At 34.0% G+C, this 20,948-nt stretch overlaps 4 protein-coding genes and 1 long non-coding RNA gene across 9 annotated transcripts in view; 4 read left to right on the plus strand and 1 right to left on the minus strand.

Moving 5' to 3' along the window:
* Positions 1-187: 187 nt before the first annotated feature.
* LOC105150103 (potassium channel, subfamily K, member 16) lies at positions 188-6,529 on the plus strand. The gene is made up of 7 exons (XM_011062962.2): positions 188-642; positions 2,804-2,935; positions 2,995-3,184; positions 3,697-3,912; positions 4,074-4,223; positions 4,343-4,544; positions 4,679-6,529. Exons 1-7 carry the CDS (start codon positions 313-315, stop codon positions 4,863-4,865), a joined length of 1,407 nt encoding a protein of 468 aa, XP_011061264.2. The 5' UTR covers positions 188-312; the 3' UTR covers positions 4,866-6,529.
* LOC105150104 (perilipin-1) lies at positions 5,667-9,692 on the plus strand. The gene is made up of 3 exons (XM_011062963.2): positions 5,667-5,933; positions 7,532-7,926; positions 8,664-9,692. Exons 1-3 carry the CDS (start codon positions 5,862-5,864, stop codon positions 8,782-8,784), a joined length of 588 nt encoding a protein of 195 aa, XP_011061265.1. The 5' UTR covers positions 5,667-5,861; the 3' UTR covers positions 8,785-9,692.
* LOC147908677 (uncharacterized) lies at positions 7,316-10,563 on the minus strand. The gene is made up of 2 exons (XR_015546004.1): positions 10,425-10,563; positions 7,316-7,899 (listed from the first exon to the last, which is right to left on the minus strand). It is a non-coding gene; the product is annotated as an uncharacterized LOC147908677 (long non-coding RNA).
* LOC105150105 (uncharacterized) lies at positions 10,487-20,026 on the plus strand. 5 transcript variants are annotated; one of them, XM_011062964.2, is made up of 4 exons: positions 10,487-10,621; positions 12,009-12,254; positions 12,336-12,485; positions 13,673-20,026. In XM_011062964.2, the coding sequence occupies exons 1-4, from the start codon at positions 10,508-10,510 to the stop codon at positions 16,763-16,765; spliced, it is 3,603 nt and encodes a 1,200-aa protein (XP_011061266.1). In that variant the 5' UTR covers positions 10,487-10,507; the 3' UTR covers positions 16,766-20,026. The 5 variants fall into 5 exon arrangements, with proteins under 5 accessions (XP_011061266.1, XP_011061267.1, XP_087265058.1 ...); XM_011062965.2 differs by lacking the exon at positions 10,487-10,621 and adding an exon at positions 11,072-11,616; XM_087408932.1 differs by lacking the exon at positions 10,487-10,621 and adding an exon at positions 11,072-11,586.
* Nadsyn (NAD synthetase) overlaps positions 10,490-20,948 on the plus strand; it is a 48,337-nt gene continuing 37,878 nt past the window's right edge. The window contains exon 1 of the mRNA XM_087408938.1: positions 10,490-10,621. The gene's annotated coding sequence lies outside the window, so the exon portion shown is untranslated. The remainder of the gene's footprint in view (positions 10,622-20,948) is intronic.

The following is a 20,948-nucleotide window of genomic DNA, read 5'->3' on the forward strand; positions in this document are numbered from 1 at the left end:
GTATATATTTAAAGTAATGTACGATATTTCGTAATTAAAATATATATATTATATACAATAATTCAAAATACTGTTTGAACGCAGTTACGTTTAATTTTTGATAATTCTAGATATTGAATATTAAACATTGCATATTCACCTCTCCATTTCTTTCACTTTTTATTCTTCTACTCTTCAGAACTCTTCTGCAAGTTTATTATCACGTACATCATTTTCTGCTGCAATTTAATATCGCACATAGTTTGAAATGCAGCGATCCTAGTACAGCATAATTAATTTATTGGCGCAATATTGGCCCAACATTTCCAATGCATGCCAATGTTTATAAACCGATATCTCGTCAATGAATTATGCTACTCGGGATGGTTCAAAGAACCTTGCTTTACTGGGGGAAACATCGCGGAGCAAAGCATGCCAATCAGTCTTCTCCGAGTGGTTGGTGCGCCTACGTCTCTCGTGAAAAACACGAGCGTGATGACCAACAGTAATAAGTACAATTCATCTGTCGAAATCGGCACCACGACGAACAGCGAGAACACCAGACAATTCGTCAAGAAAGAAACGCTACGGAAAATCAAGTCGATTGGCGGTCACGTGGGGCTACTGATCACCCTAATGCTTTATACCGCGATCGGCGGACTGGTGAGTCTTGAAATGAAGACGATATTATCTTGAGCATGATTCAAATTTACTTTCTTGATATATAAATAAAGCCTTGTACATTAAACTCGTAATACTAGAAATCGCACCGAAATTTCAGATGGAGAAAAAATTAATAAATCAAATTTAAACAATTTGACCGATGCGATATTAATTAATTCTTTCTCTGTCCGAGATTTTGAAACATAAAATTTAAGATAGACATAATAAATAAGATTCAATGGTGATCTTATTGGCTACGAGTTTTCCTTAAAATTGATGATCATTTATAAAAGTGAAGATTGATTTTATCCATCAAACGCTAATTGATAAACATACGCAGAAAGAATGGTTTTGTTGAAATATCTAAAAATTTAGCTACATACAGATCTGAAAATAATTTTATTGGTCCATCGAAATATTTGTGTAGAAAATTTCAGCATGATGAGCAAAGCTGTAAAAAAGATTTTAATATATTCTAGCGGTCAGTTTGAGTATCTTACATAATTATTTTGGTAACTCAACAAAATTTATTTTCAGATCTATATATTTTTAGCAACATTTTTTTAGATATTTCAGCGAAACCATTCTTTATGTGTAATTATTAGTTATAATTAATATAACCAATAATATAACTGTAATACAAAATTAACAATTATATAACACAATTACATTGAGTAGAAAATTATAATTATATTATAATTATATTACTTTTAGTTGATATTTACTGGAAATCAGATGTCTTTTCTGTAACAAATGGATTTAAAGAGAATCAAAATAACCGCGTGAACAATCCGTTTATTTTTCGCTTTCTGAATTCCTCGTCTATTCGCGTCCGATTGATCGCGATTGCGGGCACACAAATCAATGATTTCCGTTCAATTTCAATTTTGAAGAAAACTTGTCGTATTACATAAAACGCGCGACAAAACGATCGAAGAAGAAAGCGAGATGCCGCCAACAATATCTCGAATTTACAAAGTTCACGAGTCATATGCACGAGTTTTCGTTTGAGAAACATCGAGATTTCTAGCGTGGAGTTAAATGTATTCGATATTCCATAAATATTTACATTCTGTACAATAACGAACGGACTTATAGCCCACCGAATCGTACCTTTATTTTTAGCGGCGAACCAATCGCGCGGTTTTGGTTGGAAATATATTACTACTGACGCCTTCAATGAAGTTTGGTAAAAATATCAGTGCGTTGAAATTCAGGATGATCATGATTTTTTAAGTGTGCCATAAAACAGCTGCGGAAATAACGTATTTCCTAAACAATATTGCTTCTCAATGAACTCGATTCATTTACGTCCGCCGATTTCTCATCTCTATATGAGTGGCTTAAAAGACGATTGCAACGTACAAAATTAACAAATATTAATTAAAAAATTAATTATTCATGGGACAACTGTTGAAATGATTAATAAAAAATCAACGCTTTCTTCGAAATGATTCGTTTTCAATAACAATTGAAAATAATATTTCTAGCATTGCTAAGCTTCCTTAAAAAGAAACGAGTATTTTATGTTGTATAATCTCCAACAAATTAGGAGTTACTTCCAGCACGTTTTAATAACGATATACGCACGTCAGTAAATCAACGATTGTAAACAGTGCAGATGGATGTCCATTTGCTCGATAAATACGCATATATCGAATGGTTTATTCTCATTAGTCTGAAATAGCACTTGAGACTCAAGAGCAATACTTATGGTTTAAAGACTTTATCGATTTATTATTGACTTCAATCAATCATTAACGCGAACTTCCAATAAAGGAAGATGATTTAATAAGCATCTATAACTTCTTCAATACGTTAATCTCATAATGGTCAGCGAAATTTTTGAAACATTTATAAAAAGTAAGTACAATTTAATTTAAAATTTTGAATGACATAATAGTCCTAAATAATAACGTAAAATAGAAAATATGCCATTCAACACTTTTTAAAATATAGTCTTATTTAATCATTTTACACACAATACGCTATTTAACTTCCTTTATATAGTTTTATTTAATTATTGGCTTATACATTTAGAAACAACAGTTGATCGTTCAGTATAATTGTTATCTTAAACAATTCAGATTTATGCGATTCAAGATATGATTTATATATCAAAATTGTTTCATAAAATTTTTTATTTTAAATACGTCTCCAGGTTTTCCGGCAGATCGAACTTCCGGCAGAGCTCAGACGGCTCGAGCGTTTACGCGCAAGATTACGTATGCAACGATATCGCTTTGTGGAGACAGTTTCCAACAGCACAGACATTTTCAATCTGCATACCTTGGTGAGAAATTAACGATATTGAAATATGAATATTCCGTCACGACACTCGGTGTCTTTCAGGTAAGCGTGAAATTGCGCATCTATGAAGAAGCAGTTCAGGAAGCAGCGGAGGCGGGTCTCCTGATCAGCTTCGTGACAGATATCATTAATCGTCCTGATTTTCCTGAATCGGAACTATCACCCATCGTGACTGAGAGATGGAACATTTTCCAGGCGATTTTTTTCGCCAGCACGGTCCTCACGACAATTGGTATCTAGTCCTAATTATCACTGAAGATTTTATTGAAGAATTTATGGATTATAATATATGGAATCAATAATATGGAATTATTTTTTCTTTCTCGCAAAAAAAAAATCATCTTGTACTAAAATTCCGTCATCCCTAAAATTAGATAAAGTTGAAAACTTCGGCTACATTTTGTTGCCTTTATATAAAAATTTAATACTGATCAATTTAATACTAAAGATAATAATTAATTATTTATTTGGAGTATTAAACAACAATGCTTTTAATATTTAAAATAAATAAATAGAATTAATTACTGATGTCTTTTAATATTAAATTAAAGAATATTAGATTTATGTAAGGAAATATCAATTTATTTTAACCAATGTAGTTTAATTTTAATTTTGGTTCAACTTACCCTTATAATTTTTAGAACTAAAAAAGATGAAGAGTAAGTTATACCGAAATTAAAGTTAATCTACATTGATAGAAATGGGTATTAGTTTGCTTTACGATGATTTGCATTTGCATGATAGGATATGGCAATGTTGTGCCCTCGACCAACTGGGGAAAAATTTTCTGCATCTTTTTCGCTTTCGTCGGTATACCTCTCACCTTGATAGTAATCGCTGATTGGGGAAAATTATTCGCAAATGCGATAATGCACATCGGGTTGATGGTGAAGTCGAAACTTCCGTTTCTCGCGAAGCTTTCGTTCATCCCGACGAATATAACCGGTCGACGATCACTAGGTGAGTTTAATTATCGTAATTGATTTAGATAAAATAAATAAAGAAGTCAAATGTAGTTGAAGTTAGATCTACTTAATAATAATAATATTTATATGTAAATTTTAAATACATACATTTTTAATTAATTTAATCGATTTTTGGTCTGATGATCTTTTTTATAGGTGCTTGTGCCACCATTATGCTACTCTTCCTTTATCTCGCCTGCGGAGCTGGAATGTTTATGCTGTGGGAGGACGATTGGGATTTTTTTGATGGATTTTACTTCTGTTTCGTAACCATGACTACCATAGGTTTCGGCGATCTCGTCCCAAGTAAGTAAAAAATAGAAATTTCCTATATCTTCAGAATCTCGAATCTTAATGAAAATAGGTTGATTATCTATTTGCACCAAATTTAATGTAGTTATTTTTATATATTGTCTATTAATCAGAGAAGCCGAAGTACACTTTATTGTGCACTTTATACATCTTAGTCGGCTTGGCACTGACTAGCACCATCATCGAGCTCGTCAGACGACAGTACACTCAGTCCTGGAGGAGACTACAAAGACTGAGCGGTCCATTGGCTGAGGCTCTTAGGAAATTAGGTGAACAAGCAGGCGGCGATATGTCGGCGTTGCACTCTGATATACGGTATATATCTCTCTTTATTATTCTTTCTACATTAGCTACAATTAGTTACAGAGAAATTTCAATAAATGATTTTTCTTATTGATACTTTCTAAGAAATCGTTAGAAGAAGATTAACAATAAAACACCAATTTTAGAAAAGTACTGATGGTCATATCTATGCCACGATTAAAGTGGTCCGCGGCCATAGATCGGAGCATCACAAAGGATCAGGACTGGGAAGAAGCAGTAGAGGCGGTATTGCGCGATATCGCAGTATCCGGGACGGCGCCGCCACCCAAGAAGTCGATCGTACAAATCGTCGTTTACGAGTCTAGTGTTTAGTTTATTGTTTAATGCTTGGAGGAAAGAGTCGCGTTAATAGCAATGTTTAGAACCCTAAATTTAGATTAAGACCTATACTCCAAATAGGTCTCTTATTGTAAATACTTGATGAGTGATCGTTTTAAGTTAGATTTCATTCGAAACTATTGTAGTTCAAGTCGCTTACAATTGATTGAATGGGTTTTATCCATTTTGAATCACAATAGTATAGATTAGACCGTGCATGGATCAAGCTATATCGAAGACAAACAATCACGAACGAACGTTCAGATTCGAACATTTACGAACGAACGTGGATGTAATGAGCATTGAAGTAAATTCGGCTTCTTATTCGTAATTACAGCCTTATCCATAGATACAGAATAGAATATGTCTGTGCCTTCATCGAAACAAACTAGTTTATCTAGCTACGTTTATTCGCGCTTTCTTTTCTCCGGATCTTTATGTTCTCAGACAATACGTGTATCTACTAAAGACGCCATAAAAACATCATGAAGATGTTTCTTAGGAATACATATACATATACATGTGTCTAAAAAATATCTAAAAAAACTCTATAAACATCTTCTAGACATTGCGTGTTGTCTGAATTTGTTCTCTATGGCTCATAGACTTTACCAAAACTTTCTATATCGCTTTTGCCAAACTTCAAATGTATATCTATATCATCTTAAGTACACTTCAGTCACAAAAAACAGATCTTTTTACGTGTAATATGTTTTACCTTAATCTTTGTATTTCGCGCGCGTTGCCGCCACAAACATTGACGCGACGCGGTCGATGAAAAGCATCGAGAAGCGCATGAAGGGACTGCGTCTCCGATCGACGCGACGCGGAGTATCTGGGATAACGAGGAGACGGTTGCCTCGTGTATCGCCGATCTGCTAACCAGCTAAATTTAGAAGTTGTGGACGACGCGCGGACTTCGACCTTTCTCGGCCGTGTCGTCCTTCGTCATCGCGGGCCGCGTCGAACTCAAGGTGTCCGGCCGGAGCGATGGCGGGTTCCGAGACGTCGCGGGTCGAGATCAGCGAGAGACCCTCGGCTATCGTGCGCATCGCATATCATGTGCGTATAACGATAGCTTTTCAGATCGATTACAGTCACCGTTCTATATGGCGATGTTTATTTAATAATTCGTCTTTCCAATTTTCATTATCGACGATTTGCAGACGTTTACTTTTAACGTTCAGAGTGCGATGTTACGGAAAGTTATTCCCGCTGACGGAGAATTTTCCGCGATTCGCCGCAGTACCACAGACTGTACCACAGATTGTCAATACTATGATGTTAATCAAAGTACCATGTTAGTTTCTCTGACCGTGAGTTGCCACAATTTCCGAATTGACGTCACTGAGATCGTATGCGGAATGGCGTAATTTTAACGTTCATTTGTTATTCGAGACGTGAAAAACCTTATTTGATGTGATTGAAATATACAGCGGAAGTTAAGTAAATCCAATATTTGAACCGATCGCAAAAACCGCGAGATCGACGACGGATTGTCACAGCTATTTCGAGCGGATTAATCACGTGACTTATGTCTATTTCTATCAATACGGATTAACTTTATCCTCAGTTACTTTTTATATTTTTGCACATGAATATTATTAAGCATCAGAATTCTCTTTGTGATCGAAAATAAAATTATTTCTCTTAATTGATTTATTCTTGTAATTGCTACTTATAATTGTATATTTTTCTAGTTCTAAGTAAAAAATAAAGAGTAAATTAAATCGAGATTAAAGTTAATTTACTTCGGTGAAAATAAATATTAAAATAACTTTGACTAAATTTTGATTGATTTAATTGTCGATTGCTGAAGTAATACAATAAAAAATATTTAAAAACCAGAATATATATATATATATATATATATATATATATATATATACAAATGTATATTAAAATACACATTCATTAAAATAGGATTCTATTTTTAATCTTATACATAATTATATGTAAAATTTTATCTTAAAATATAACACGAGAATTGTAAACTATTTCTGAGATAACAAGACTAATCCAGGAATAGTCTCATCTGATATAATTCTTACACTCTAAGCGACGAGAAAATAAAAATCAGCAGTAGTTTTCTTTATCCAAGCAGACAATTTACATAAAAAAAATGTTTAACTGAAACATTTTTTACAGTATATAAAAACATTAAATAAATTGATTAAACCCCCCCGTCGAAATAAAAATGATATTTTGATATATAACTTTGATATATTACTATAGTAAGAAAACGTTTAATAGACGTCATAAATTTCTTATAAACGCTTTTATAAATTTAAATAGTTTAAGAAACAAATCAAATTTTAAACGTTTATTTGTCAGTTTATATTACGTTTATATTACAGCTTACACACATTTGCTTCTAACATTTATTAACTGATCTTGAATGTAATTATACTATTGTTTGAATACTGATCAAGAATTTATAGGTATTTATAGGTTTTTTATTTCTCTTTATTAATTTTTTTTTAGAAAGGAATAAATATTAATAAATTATAGAACAGTAACATATAATAAATAATCGTGAATTTTGATTGGGAAAAACATCCCGAGTAATCGTTTATGCAAAAAGAACTAAGTGACTATTTCAGAGTTAATTCTATGCAATATCTGGCCCTCTCACACCTATCGTGCCGTTTGTCCTGCAGCAATTGAGCGTCATGTGCGGCACGCACGATCCCACCGTACCGAGCATCGCACCCGCGAATTCCGGCGACGCGAACGTTCGTGGCATGATGTGCACACGTCGTCTGCTGGGTTTGCCGGTGTTCGCCACGGTGACTTCGACGTTCTGCGGCGCGTACAAAGCCGTGCGAGGTTCCCACGAGTCGATCGCGACGATACTAGGCCACGCAGAGGACGGGATGCGCGCGGGCCTGGAGTTCGCCAGCCCCATTACCGGCAGCATCGCCAGCCTTCTGGAAACGCCGCTCAAGATCGTCGACAACGCAGTGTGCGTCGGACTGGACTTCGTGGAGGAGACGGTACCTTCCGTGAAGCTGCCGCCCGGCGAAATCTACGGGAACATGAAGGACAGCGTCAGGTGATGGCCCAGCTGTCGAGATGCTCGATGGAGCTCCTTTTATTCGAATTATAGTGTCTCTGCATCTTGATCCTTGTATACATAGCATCATGAGTTTTGTATACAACAAGAGCCCACTACACATTAGGGAGATAGACGATTGCGAATTAACTTTAAATTAATTAAATTAAATTGGAGATTAAAATTCGCCCAGTCAAATAATTTTAATTTAATTTTAATTAATTTTGCATTGACCTAAACTATGTTCATATATTACTGCCAGTTGTCAGTACAATATAATATACATAACATGAACTATCTATAGATTTTTAGTCAAGTTTTATTGACAGGCAATAATTAATCAACTGGTAATAATACGAATATGGCTCTAATATAAAAACAGTGTAATTGTTATAAAGATCGAGTGACAATCAATTACGTACGCATTTTTTGCAACTACATTATTAAAACTATACTGCTATACTAATGTAAAAAGTTATATTAGGTATTTAAAATTATCTTAAGTCCCCAATCTACAATTTCGTAAACGTAGTTGTAAGTAATTGTAGTTGTAAGAATTGTATATGATTGATTGTATCTGATTGATTGCTTATGCAATTGTAGAATGAGCTTTACATAAAAAAAACTTACGATGTTTATAACAATGCTTACGCTGTCAGGGCAGTTAATTTTTTAAAGATAAATCAGTATAATACAATTAACAATTATTTCCGATGCATTTATTTTTTACGTTATAGGAGTATATTCACGTCAGCATTAGAAACCCTCAAGCTTCTGTTTGGCGAACCGAAGGATCGAATAGAGGATTTGTCGATTACAAACGAGACCGCACAGGGAATCCGAAAAGTGTCTAGCTGAATGTTGAAGACATGACGAGACGTGATTCACACTCAGGCTTTCGTCGTGGCGTGCACTGTGATGTTTCAAGCTACGATTCCGCACCGCGTGTTTATTCATGCCAAAACAAATCTCAAAACAAATCTATTTCAGACAGTTTGTTTTTTCATTACAGTTTGTAACTCGTGTAAGAATTCAGGACGGAATTTTATTTCATATATTATAAATAGAATTCTGTCTTGAAATTAGGCGCGAATTATAAGTCATTTAAAACGGATGTCAGCTATAAAATATTCGCCGCGTTCAGAAGAAGTTAATGCTTAACATTTGGCGTAGATTAAATTATTCTTTTATATCTAGAAAAACAATCCTATCTTAATGAAGAAAACTTTCAGCAATTGCAAAATAAATGCATAATTCTGCTGAACGCGGTCATTGCAATATAAAAATATAGTTAATTGAACATAATATCGTAATCGTCTCGATGATAAGTGATAGGCTTGATAAAATGTCGTAAATAAATGGTTGCATGCGTACAGCAGAGAAAACTAATTAGCGAGCGCTCAGTGATTCTTTAATATGATTGATTTTTGCCTTTAGTTTCTCTACTGAATTTGAGACCGGTATAATTAATTCTTTTATTTATATACAAGACTGTCTTAAGTCCAGTTTTAAGATGTGAATCACCAATTACAGAGCCGTATTAACATATTGAGATATTACTTAAGATGGTCTTGAAATAAGAACGGATAAATATCGGTCTAAATGTATAAACTAATCTTTAAAGAATCTTACAATAATTGTAAAGTTGCTTTTTCTGCTGAACGCAGCCAAATGAATGAGTCGTCCAGTTAGCGTTTGAATACGAGATATCTTTGTACAATAGTTATTTTACGTTGTTATTCAAATAAATTTCGTTTTCGTTTTTATATCTCCTTTAGATAGGCAATTTACGTTGTAAGATACAGCGCTGTTTAACGTCGCTGTTTAACGTCAGTCACGTAATACTCATTCTAGACAATCCATAATTCGTAGCAGAATTCAGATTAGAAACTGAATGAGCTAAAACTCAAATTTAAATTTAAAAGACAACGTATGTACATATCAAACAATCGATATATCGAATCGCGCAATGCAGATTGCGAGGCTCTTCGATCTCACCGATTGAATCACCAATTTCTTCAGCTTTGCACAGGTCGATAATCACTGACGATCAATTCTAGCAAAATTACATTCCAAAATGTCCTCTCCGAGGAAGAATTTACTGTATATCCTGTAATACATGTTACAGTTATTATATATTTCAAATAAAATTTTCCTCGGAGAGGACGTTTTGGAATGTTGTGAATATCCTAAGCTCCGTCAAAAAAGAGAAAGTCTCGAAAGAAACGAGAATGGGATCAAAGGATTTGCATCTTCGATGTATCGCTCGATTTATCGCACAGTCACATAATCGATGGCGTCGGGCCGCCATGTTCTATCACGCGTAGCGTAGACGATTACCGCCAATTCTCTATTCGTGGTGTGGTATAGTCAACCGCGGTAAGATTAGGTAGAAATTAGGAATTCGCACGCGTTGCTCTACGCAAGAAGTAACGCAAGTAGCGAGCTTAGCGAAAACAGCGGACTGCCATTGAACTGTGTACAGTGAAGAGTCTTACGATCTCGTTGGATCGTATCTCGTCCTGACCGGCGACTCGAGGTGATGCTACCCTGATTACGTATCCCCCTCTCGCGCGTCGCAATGCCTGACCACTACTGCTTTGTGTGTGCGAGCAACGAGGGTGTCTTCCTGGACGTCACTCCTGATAATCGTAGTACGTTTGGCGACCAGATCAGAACGTGTTTGTCCACCAAGGTAGGATCGGTAAATCAACAGCGCTGCGCAAGACACCTTTTCTCTCCCCCCCCCCCTCCCGATTTGAGGAACTGTTCATGTTATTCGACTCCTCGAATATTCGCGCGTATTGGGATCGATTCTTGGAATCTGTGTCCCACATATTCGCCTCTTTTAACAATATTTACCTACTTATGCTTAACCATCAACTTTTACATCGATATTTAGAAATAAATAAACCAGTTTTATTCACAATCGAAAAATGCAGGAAACGCTGTAGAGAACAAACCTACATAAATGGTTGTTCGCTCCCGTCCTGAAAAGCGGGTCAAGTCGTGGGTGATTTTATCGAGAAACAAAAATGCTCATTAGAATTTCAGTGGGGTGATCGCGGTCGAAAGATTTCCATCGGGAGATTGCTGTTCCGAATTTAGGTTAGAATCATACCGGTTTATAGGTTAGATTCGATCTTGAGACTTTGTCACTCGCGTGCCCGGAGTTGCGGCGATGAACATGTCCGTCGTGGTTTTTTTTCTTTGTGCAAATATAATCAAGGAAATTGACGTCTTTGGATCATTTTCTTTTCAATTTAGCGAAACGCGTTTCGCGCATGATTAACTTAATTATGCGTGCATCGAGAAGCGACACGTCGCGCCATCTGTGAGCGTGACTCGCAATCTGCGCTTGTCGAAACAGGAAACAAAGGGGAAGAGAGAGAGAGAGAGAGAGAGAAAACGACGGTCTGTTACTACGCCGTAACAAATAGTTCCGAAGTTTTGGTCGGAAGTCGGAATATCGCGAGGGATGGCGGGGTTGCAAGTGATTGCGTGACAGGCCATATGACTTGCATGCAATTTTGATTTTTTTTTATTCTACAAGCCGAATAAGCAATACTTTCTTTGCAAAAAAAAAAGAAAAAGAGACAACGTGGAGCGTGTCCGTCTAGTATCCATCTCGTATTTCGTTTTACCGACATTTTGCGGAACGTACGTGCGTAATGTGTATGCGTTATGTGTGTATGTATATAAAAATATGTACACAGTGTATGATTGAAGTTCTTTACCCAGTTTGATCTCCTGGCCAATTCGCAATTTTGTATTTATATTTATTTATGTCGCAAATTTTCGGAGAAATTTGATTAGACTTGAATATTTTTGGATAACTATATAATACTGGATATTATCGTATTGTGTCATTTTTATTGCATTTACTTGGATCTTATTAAATCATCCGACTATATTGGTTCATTTGTTGATAAAAGTTTCGAACATGTGTGTATCACAGAACGATTTAGATTTTTGTTTTCTTTCATTCGTAACGAAAGAAAGATGATTTAAAATTAATAATGATAATTGGCTAATTTCAGAATAATTGTCTCTCAAATTTATAACCTATTCTGTTGTCTTAGATTAACGAGAGCATCGATCTGTCGAACAAGATATGTTACAAATGCGCGTATGAATTAGATCAGTGCACTAAGTTTGTACAAAGGTATAGGAACTCGCACAAGGTGCCGGAGCCGAAAGTTGAAACGTCAATGCGATGTTGCTTCCTGTGCTACGAATTAGTGGAAAGTAACCGTATCTTCGACATTAGCAAGGATAAGAGCGTATTTAATCCTTTACGGAAGATCCGCAGTGTTTTCAACGATGATGTAAGTTTAAATTGCTCCTCTTTATCGCAAGAAAATAGTGTAACTACAGTTGTCTATATTTTAAATATTCTGTTCTTGCAGATTAACAAGAAAAACAATTCGTGGTTAATATGCCTAACATGTCGATATAACTTGGATGTTTTATATGATCTAAAAAGGATATATCAAGATTCATTCAATAATTTAAAGGCTCTGATTAATGAAGAGATAACCTATTCAAATTATCCAAAGGTAATAACAAATTATTGCGAATTATGTACACAGTCAGACAATAATGGACAATAATGTTTGTTTCTATTTGTAGATTTAACTTTAGTCATAGTTTAACTTATTTTTCATCTTTTTCTCGTTCTAAGAATTAGAAAAGAATAAAGAGTAAATTAAACCAAGATTAAACTTAATCTATATTGATAGAAATAAACATAAGGGTCTCTTAATTTCCAGTTATAGTAACTTGCTAATAGTTAGCTTGCCATAATGCCAACAGTTATCTTATGTCCTATTTCTATCAATGTAAATTAGTCTCGATTTAATTTATTTTTTACCTTTTTTTAATCCTAAGAATCAGAAGAAGATACTCAATAAGTTAAACTGAGATTAAAGTTAATCTATACTGGTAAAAGTAGACATTAGAGAAAGAGAAGAGAAAATGGAAAGTGATATTGAATGTGAATTGACATTGAATTGTTGGCCACGAGTTAATAGTCTATTAGCTTAACCGAGATGAAAGAAGTCTTACCCCTAATTATACACTTTTTTTTTTTTACCCTTGATATACATACTTAGGTCCCTGGGACCCCATCCATATTTGTACTGTAACTTTCCTAAAAATGGACATTTCAATCAATTTTTTTTTCAATCTATGGAGAAATGATTAAGGAATAAATCCATAATGCATAAAAGTCAATAAAATTTAGGAATTTCGAGATGTAGGTTCAAAATAAAAATTCAGTTCAGAAGCACGAAAAAATCTTGATTTAGCAAATTGCTCCAGGATTTCTGGAATTCCAGTGTGTATAGCTAGGGTTAACATAATAGACTAATTTTTTCCTCTCATATTAGCTCTGCAACCTGTTATCACTGGCCATTTTAAATCTTAATCCCTTCTCTACTCCATCTCCAACTGATGAGGCTCTGTGTTTTTTCAGTCTAGAATAGCAGTTAAAAATGTTAAGACATGTTTGTGATGTTTGTAATGAAAGTAAAATTAAAATTTTCGTAATAATTAAAATTTGGATTTTGAGATAAAAAATGATTAGTGATAACAGGCTGCAGGATTGCTATATAAAAAGAAAAAATAAATCATTTATTGTCTAATCAATATCTATATATTTCTTGTTATGTTATATTTTGTGTTGATTTGTTTATTTTCAATGGCATTTATATTAATATTTATAATTATATTTATTTTATTGCAGATCCACACAGATGTTGTAAATCGTAAAACGACCATTACCACGTTTCCAGATATTACATTTTATGGTTCAATAAATTCTGATAGTGATAGTAACGAGGACATGGCACGTGGTAAGCGGCATATTAAAGGACGTAAGGCGCGGAGTGTGAATGTAGAAATGAAACCGCGAAGCAACAAATCGAAAGTCAGGAGTTGTGACAAGTGTCATAATACTGTTGCGAATGATATCGACATGTATAGATTTTATCGCACGGGTCTAACGGTTTGCAAAAATTGTTGGATAACGATGGATCCGAGTATTGCTAAGTCGCAGCGACGATCTCGCCAGATACAATCCAAGACAGAAACGAAATTATGTGCGGTTTTTTTGAAAGATGTATTGAGCCAGTCACTTAAGAAAGAGGAGAAAGATGAAACACATGAGATAGAGAAAGACAAAACATGCGAGACGGAGAAAGACGAAACACACGAGATGGAAAAAGACGAAACCTACGAGACGGAAAAAGACGAAACACGCGAGCCGGAGAAAGACAAAACACGCGAGACGGAAAAGGACAAAACACGCGAGACGGTCAAAGACAAGGCATGCAAAATGGAGAAAAATGAGATGCATAATACAGAGAAAGGTAAGGTACACGAAAAAGATAAGGATGATAATGCATTGTTCATTAATTCTCAGAAAGAAGGAAAATATTCCGAAGAAATTAGTTCTTTGAGTATTTCACCTAAAATGAGGAATCACATAATCAATGGTAAAGCAAGACGAGGAAGGAAACGGAAAATTAGCATAGTGAGGTCGAGAAGTGATGTCGAACGTACACCATCGAAAGTGACAAGAGTCAGTAATGAACACACGAACTCGAACGAGGAGAAATCACCAAAAACGACAATCGATATAGGACAACAGCCCGGTACTCAATTGATGAAAACGCGAGGACGTAAAAGAATAGATAACAGGAGTTCGGATTCTGAAGGTTCTCAAAAGCAAAAAGCGTCTGTTGATGCAGAACAACAGTCCAGTACTCAACAGATGAAAAAGCGAGGACGTAAAAGACTAATAGATAATAGGAGTTCGGATTCTGACAGTCCACAGAAGCGAAAAATTTCAGTTGATGCAGAGCAACAGTCCAACACACATTTGACGAAAACGCGGGGACGTAAAAGAATAATAGATAATAGGAGTTCTGATTCTGAAGGTTCTCAGAAACAAAAAGAAACAGATAAAATTAAATTAAATGAAAGTGTAAATAATACAAAGAAAAAACTGAAAACGAAAGGAACAACCTCAAGTGCGCGTTCTGACTCTAGCGACGAGATATCCATTGAAGAAAATAAGAGTTTAAAAAGTAGACTAAAAGCTACGAATTCGACTGCGCCTACAAAAAAAGAACAAGAAAGCAATATCCGCAATAGGACAAGATCGTCTTCTATGTCCAGCACAGAAATGACATCGACGGAATTTAAAAGCCCGAAATCTCTGTCACAGTCAGAAGTTAAAACTGAGTACACTTGCGACAAATGTAATAAGAAATTTGACTCTAAGTTGTCCAGTGCGAAACATAAATTGACACATCTCAAGCAAGCTGCATTAAAACTAGAAAAGATAACTGTTTCGAATATTAAGGTGAAACAGGAAATAGATCTCATTTCACAAGATGAGATTTCTGAAGAAGCAACGTCACGTTCCGATAGAATTACATCCGTCGACAAATATATCGATGATCCGGAGGACGTCATTGTCAATATCGAAGACAATACTAACGACGAGCCCTGCAGTTTAGATGATACAAAAAATGCAAAGGAAAAAATGGAAGAAAAAAATGACAAAAGTGGTGACATAGACGATAAACTGGACGTAGCGACGAGTAAATCGCGCTTAGAAGAAGAATCTACAAATGATGAAAACATTGAAAAAACAAAATCTGAAAAATGTGAAAATTCAGTTACCCCGGACGATACAGTAATAAAGATAGGGGATAATGAAGGTAGACCGGATAAAGATGTAAAGGATGAACATACGACGAAAAATGAAAATAAAACGTCAGACAGAGATAATGACAAATTTGAAGACAATGATGCACAGGAAGCTACTATTGCTATACTGGAAGATTATAAAAACGTGGAGAATGAAAATGAGGAAGAAGACAAAGATGTAGAAATAAAAAATGACACGGAAGTTCCTTCCACAGAAAAAGAAAATACTATTAGTGAATATAATAATGATAAAGATAATGAAGCAATGAACGATAATGAAATGACTAGCTTATCAATTTTATCAAATCATAATAGAACAAAGGATAACAAGGATCAAGACGAAAGTTGTGAAAATAATTTAGAAAATAACTTCATAGATGGTGATAGAGATGAAATAATAGAAGAACCAGAAATACAAAGCGATTTAATAGATGAGTCTTCGAAGATACATATAGAAGAGTCAGAAGAAAATCTCCCAGAAATTTTACCGACTGATGAAACAGAAACATTAAATGAAAAAAATGATTTAGATGACATAATAGCTATAGATGAAGAAATCGAACAATTGCAAGAACAACAAAATAAGTCCAATGAAGAAAATACAGAAGTCGAAATTATTGCAGATGTTGATGAATCTAATAGTGTAAGAGATATGCCAGATCTTCTAAATGGCGAAACACACGAAGTGATGGAAGACGACGTTGAAGATATTACAATAAACAGCGACAACGATGTCGACGGAACGAAAAAAGAGATGGAAGACACAATCCAAACAGATAAGCACAGGAAATTAGAAGAGGAGCTAAAAGAACTCGAGGAGTTGGTAGTCGAGAGTAATGTAATGAATAATAAGTATGAAATACAGGAAGATTCAACTTATGTCCCGGATAATAGCTCTGCGGATGCGGCAACTGAGATATTGAAGGAAGTATTTGATCTTGCTGCTGCTGAAGTTCAGCAGCGAGAAGAGATTATTACGAAGACTTTGGTAGAGGATGTTGGAATGGAAATGGAAACACTGGAGAACATATCACGTGAGATACGCAAGAGTGCTGATATGCCATCCTTGGATCCAATTAGTGTCATGGATATAGACGATGATGGTATTATGTTGAACTAATTGTGCCTGTAGCAAACAATCACTACTGTACATTCGGTCCCGTTTTTATCTGAGAAATGTATCTTCGTCATGTGTGCAATGCGTATCTATTTACAGCTACAGGGAATTTAAATTGATTGAAAGAAAGAGCGTAAATCGTCGAATATCTTATGGACGTATATTTTATCACAAACTTATTCTTCAGCATGCTGAAGTTTTCAAGGTAATTTGCACTTTATATTTCTTATATTAGATGAAAATTGGAAAGACTGCAACGATCGGGCGGTCTTCGATCAAATTCACAAAGCTTTCGTTGCTACATTTTAACTTATATTGTTAAGAATAACGTTCGTTAAGTATTAAATATAGGTATCACAATAGCATTCACAATAGGACTTCACACTATTTTTCAAATAACAGAACAGATTAGCTATATATATATAAAGCTGTGCTGTAGAATTTTTGCATTAAATGCAGAAAGGACTAATTTGTTGTAAAATTAAGATGTAAAAGTAAGCCTGTGTTTGTAATATTATATGTAGATGATAAAAAAAATATATATATATATTAAAACAATATAATTATATATATATAAGACCACAGCATAAATACAGAATAATATTATAAAAATGTTTGCACAATAATTTGTCAGAAATCTATGTAATTTGCATTTTGTTCACACGATATAAGTTTCTATTTTTTAGTATAAGAAAACAATTGATTCATCATAGGTAATAATCGTAAATAAATTTAAAAATTTTCGAATATAGAATTGTAAAAAGGTTTTGAGGAGCAAATGTCGTATTGATAATTGTTATATAATGAATACGTTCTGTGAAGTTTCATTATAAATTGCAGAAATTACTGAAGTGATAATAATTATTGGTGTATTTTTTTTTTGAAAAACTATATTGTTTTTTTGTTATATGCTCAATGTTATCGATATATTATAACGTATACATAATATAATTATTTCGGTCGGTATTCATAGATGGTTTTTATTTTTAAATCATCTTAAATAATGTCTTAAGATGCTAATGTGGCTCTGTGGTCGATATTCATAGTCAATTCTTATATTTGATTCTGTCTTAAATTTCGCGAGTACGATGCATAACATAGCAAAAAGTGTACTGGTCTATCATGACAAGTCCCCAGTTCGTTCCGGGTAGGAATCAAAATATTTACGCTCGTATTTCTTCTGGAAAAGGCCAGCAACTTTCTGACTGTAAATCTCATATGCTTGTGACAATTGAATAATCAGTGTGCACACCACAAGCATATGAGAGGTGTAACACAGGTCAGAGGCCTAACGAAAAGGAAGAAGAGACTGTCTTAAGTACAGTCTTAACATGTATATAAGCTAATTAGAAGGCTGTTATTAGCATCTTAAGACATTACTTAAGACGGTCTTAAAATAAGTATGGACTGAATACTAGCCTTTGACCTTGTAAATTTTTTAAATTCTTATATCAAACAATGCATTGTTTGTTTACATTATTTTAAAATTGGAATTTTTTTAATATGAATATATATATATATATATACATATATATATATATATCCATGAGTATATATATATATACACACATATTTTACGCGCGCGCGCGCATACACACACACACACACACACACACACACACACACACATATACATGTTGTAAAATAGTTTTGAGATTGATATAATTTTGTGTGTGTAATATAATAAGTATAAGAAACTTACGGAAGAAATTACAAATAGGTATGTAAATTACAAAAAAGTAACATAATTACAATATAAAATTTAAAGTTATTACATTTTCCTATACATATATGTATTTCATACTGATAGTAGGTATTAAAGATAATAGGACATCTATCTTTTAATTATATGATGAAGATAATCTATACTAATTAATATTATGCTGTTGAAAATTAATAACAGATAATGTAGGGATATCCTATTCTTAAACGATTTTTATTAGTTTATTCAAGTAGTATATTTGCTTAATTATGAAAATAATTATACGGCACGTATCTTATTTATATATATATATATATATATATATATATATATATATATATATATAAAGAATATTACTTAACTGCACACAAAAGCATCGCTAATATCTTCTTTACATTTTTAATATATCATTAATATTTAAATTGAAAAAACAATAAAAAGACTACTGAAGGTCGCAAACAATGTGCAAGGATTGTAAAAAAACATTGCGAATTATTGGAGGCGCTGACTTTCAATTGCTTTCGTTAATCCTTTCGTTGTTTTTTTAATTTCAAAAGTACTTATTTTTATTTTATTAAAATTAAATTTGTAATTATTAAATTTTAATTTTTACCGTAATACTAGAATGCCATTTATAAAAGACGTTCATTGATGTAATTGTGAATGTTTATATTATGCATTATATTATTTACTACAAAAAATTATGTCAAATGCTGAGAGCACATTACGACCATGAGACATCACCTCTGGTTTCCTTGAGCAAACTTTTCTGAACTTTCTAAAATATATGATAATATTGCATTGAGTTACTTGTGATGTATTATAAAGACGTGATATTCAAGATATTTAAGAATTGCAAGAGGTAAACTCTGGTAGAGATTTTATTTAAATTTTGATTGATTATGAAATGTTGTCTCTTACCAGCGTGTAGCTTCTTCTCTTCTTTTTCAGTCCAAAAAACGCTTCTACGATTTTTCCATTGACAAAGCATTGTTATTGCTTTCGGATCGGCGGTTCCGCACTGCTGCACAAGATGGATATATTGATCAATGGTTTCTTGCCCTGTTAAAAAAAACGAAGGCATTATAAATGCGTCTCATATTACAGTTTACGTGTTGAAGAAGTATAACTAGCCTTTCGAAACTCCGGCAAAGACTCGCGCCTTATCAGCATCGTTGCATAAACCAAGTTTGTTATACAATTCAAAGGATTTTTCTAAATGAAAGGTTGCAATATCTGGCCTCCTCTAAAAAAAAATACAAACTTGTTTTTACATTGTTAACTCTCCAAGGAAATATTCTATTAATATTTTACGACACTGATCAGGTATCACTTAGCGCATATGTAATTTGTATATATTTAAGGTAGATATATTGGTCCGTATTCAGATCGCGCTTTTATCGATAAATCTGCATTTTTATTTCTGAAATTCTAAGCAAGTCTGTATATGTAATGTGAAATATATATGCTAAATAGGCACTATCGTTACAAGCGCGTTTCTAATGGGCCATTTTGTACAACATAAGAATTCAGGAAAATGTAATAATTTCTCACATAAGATATTCCTCAATAATCTTGTCATTTCTATCCCCTCCCCCTTTTTTGTTATCCAACATTTCATGATTCCATACCTTATTCAAAAAATGCTCGCCAATGCAGTAGTGTGCCTGTGCTACTTTTCTCGTAAGTCCAGATTCGACTGCACTTTCCATGAGTAACTGGAGATACTTCTCCGTGTTTATATCGTCGTTCAATTCCTACAAATATGAATCGCTCGTAAGAATTACGTTAAAAATTCGCATTTTTTTTTTTCGAAATTAAGATCGCATAATAAATGCGTGCATGTGCGATGGTAAAATATAGATAAAAAAAATTTTGGAATTTTTTTACTCGACGTTCTCCACATTAATCATTCTATCGTGATACATAACTTGTACGCAAGTGCCATCACCATATGCGCATTGCATATTCCCTCCGGGTCCGAGATTCTCTTAATCATCGCCAGGAATTTGGACAAGTTTTGGAAGGCAACTTCCACGTCGCGCAATCGCAACTGATTCATCCCCAGTTCGTATAGAACATTCGCTATGTATTCGTAATGTCCAGCTACGGATGTGAGGCTGATTAATGATTCGTAGGATGAGGTTTTTTTTTATAATTTCAAGAAAACTGAATTTTACTGATAATGAGAGACTAATTGATGCAGTGAAAATTGAATTTAACGATTTTCGAAAGAATTAAATATTTAGAAGAAGAAAGAACCAAATTTGAAATAATAGGATAACATTTTAATAAAATCCTGAAGTGATGTAACTCTCAATAGGCAAATATTTTACTATTCCTCTTTTTTTCTTTTTTTTTTTTTAAATAAAAAACAGCTTACAGTCCGTCGCTCGCACGAGAGCTTCGGTGCATGTTTTCACAGCGACATCCGGTTGATCGCAGCCGACTTGTTGCGCGTGCATCAGTAATACTTTATACAGA

The sequence above is a fragment of the Acromyrmex echinatior genome, chromosome 8, assembly GCF_024713525.1.
Source record: "Acromyrmex echinatior isolate Ae372 chromosome 8, ASM2471352v2, whole genome shotgun sequence".
NCBI lineage: Eukaryota > Metazoa > Arthropoda > Insecta > Hymenoptera > Formicidae > Acromyrmex > Acromyrmex echinatior.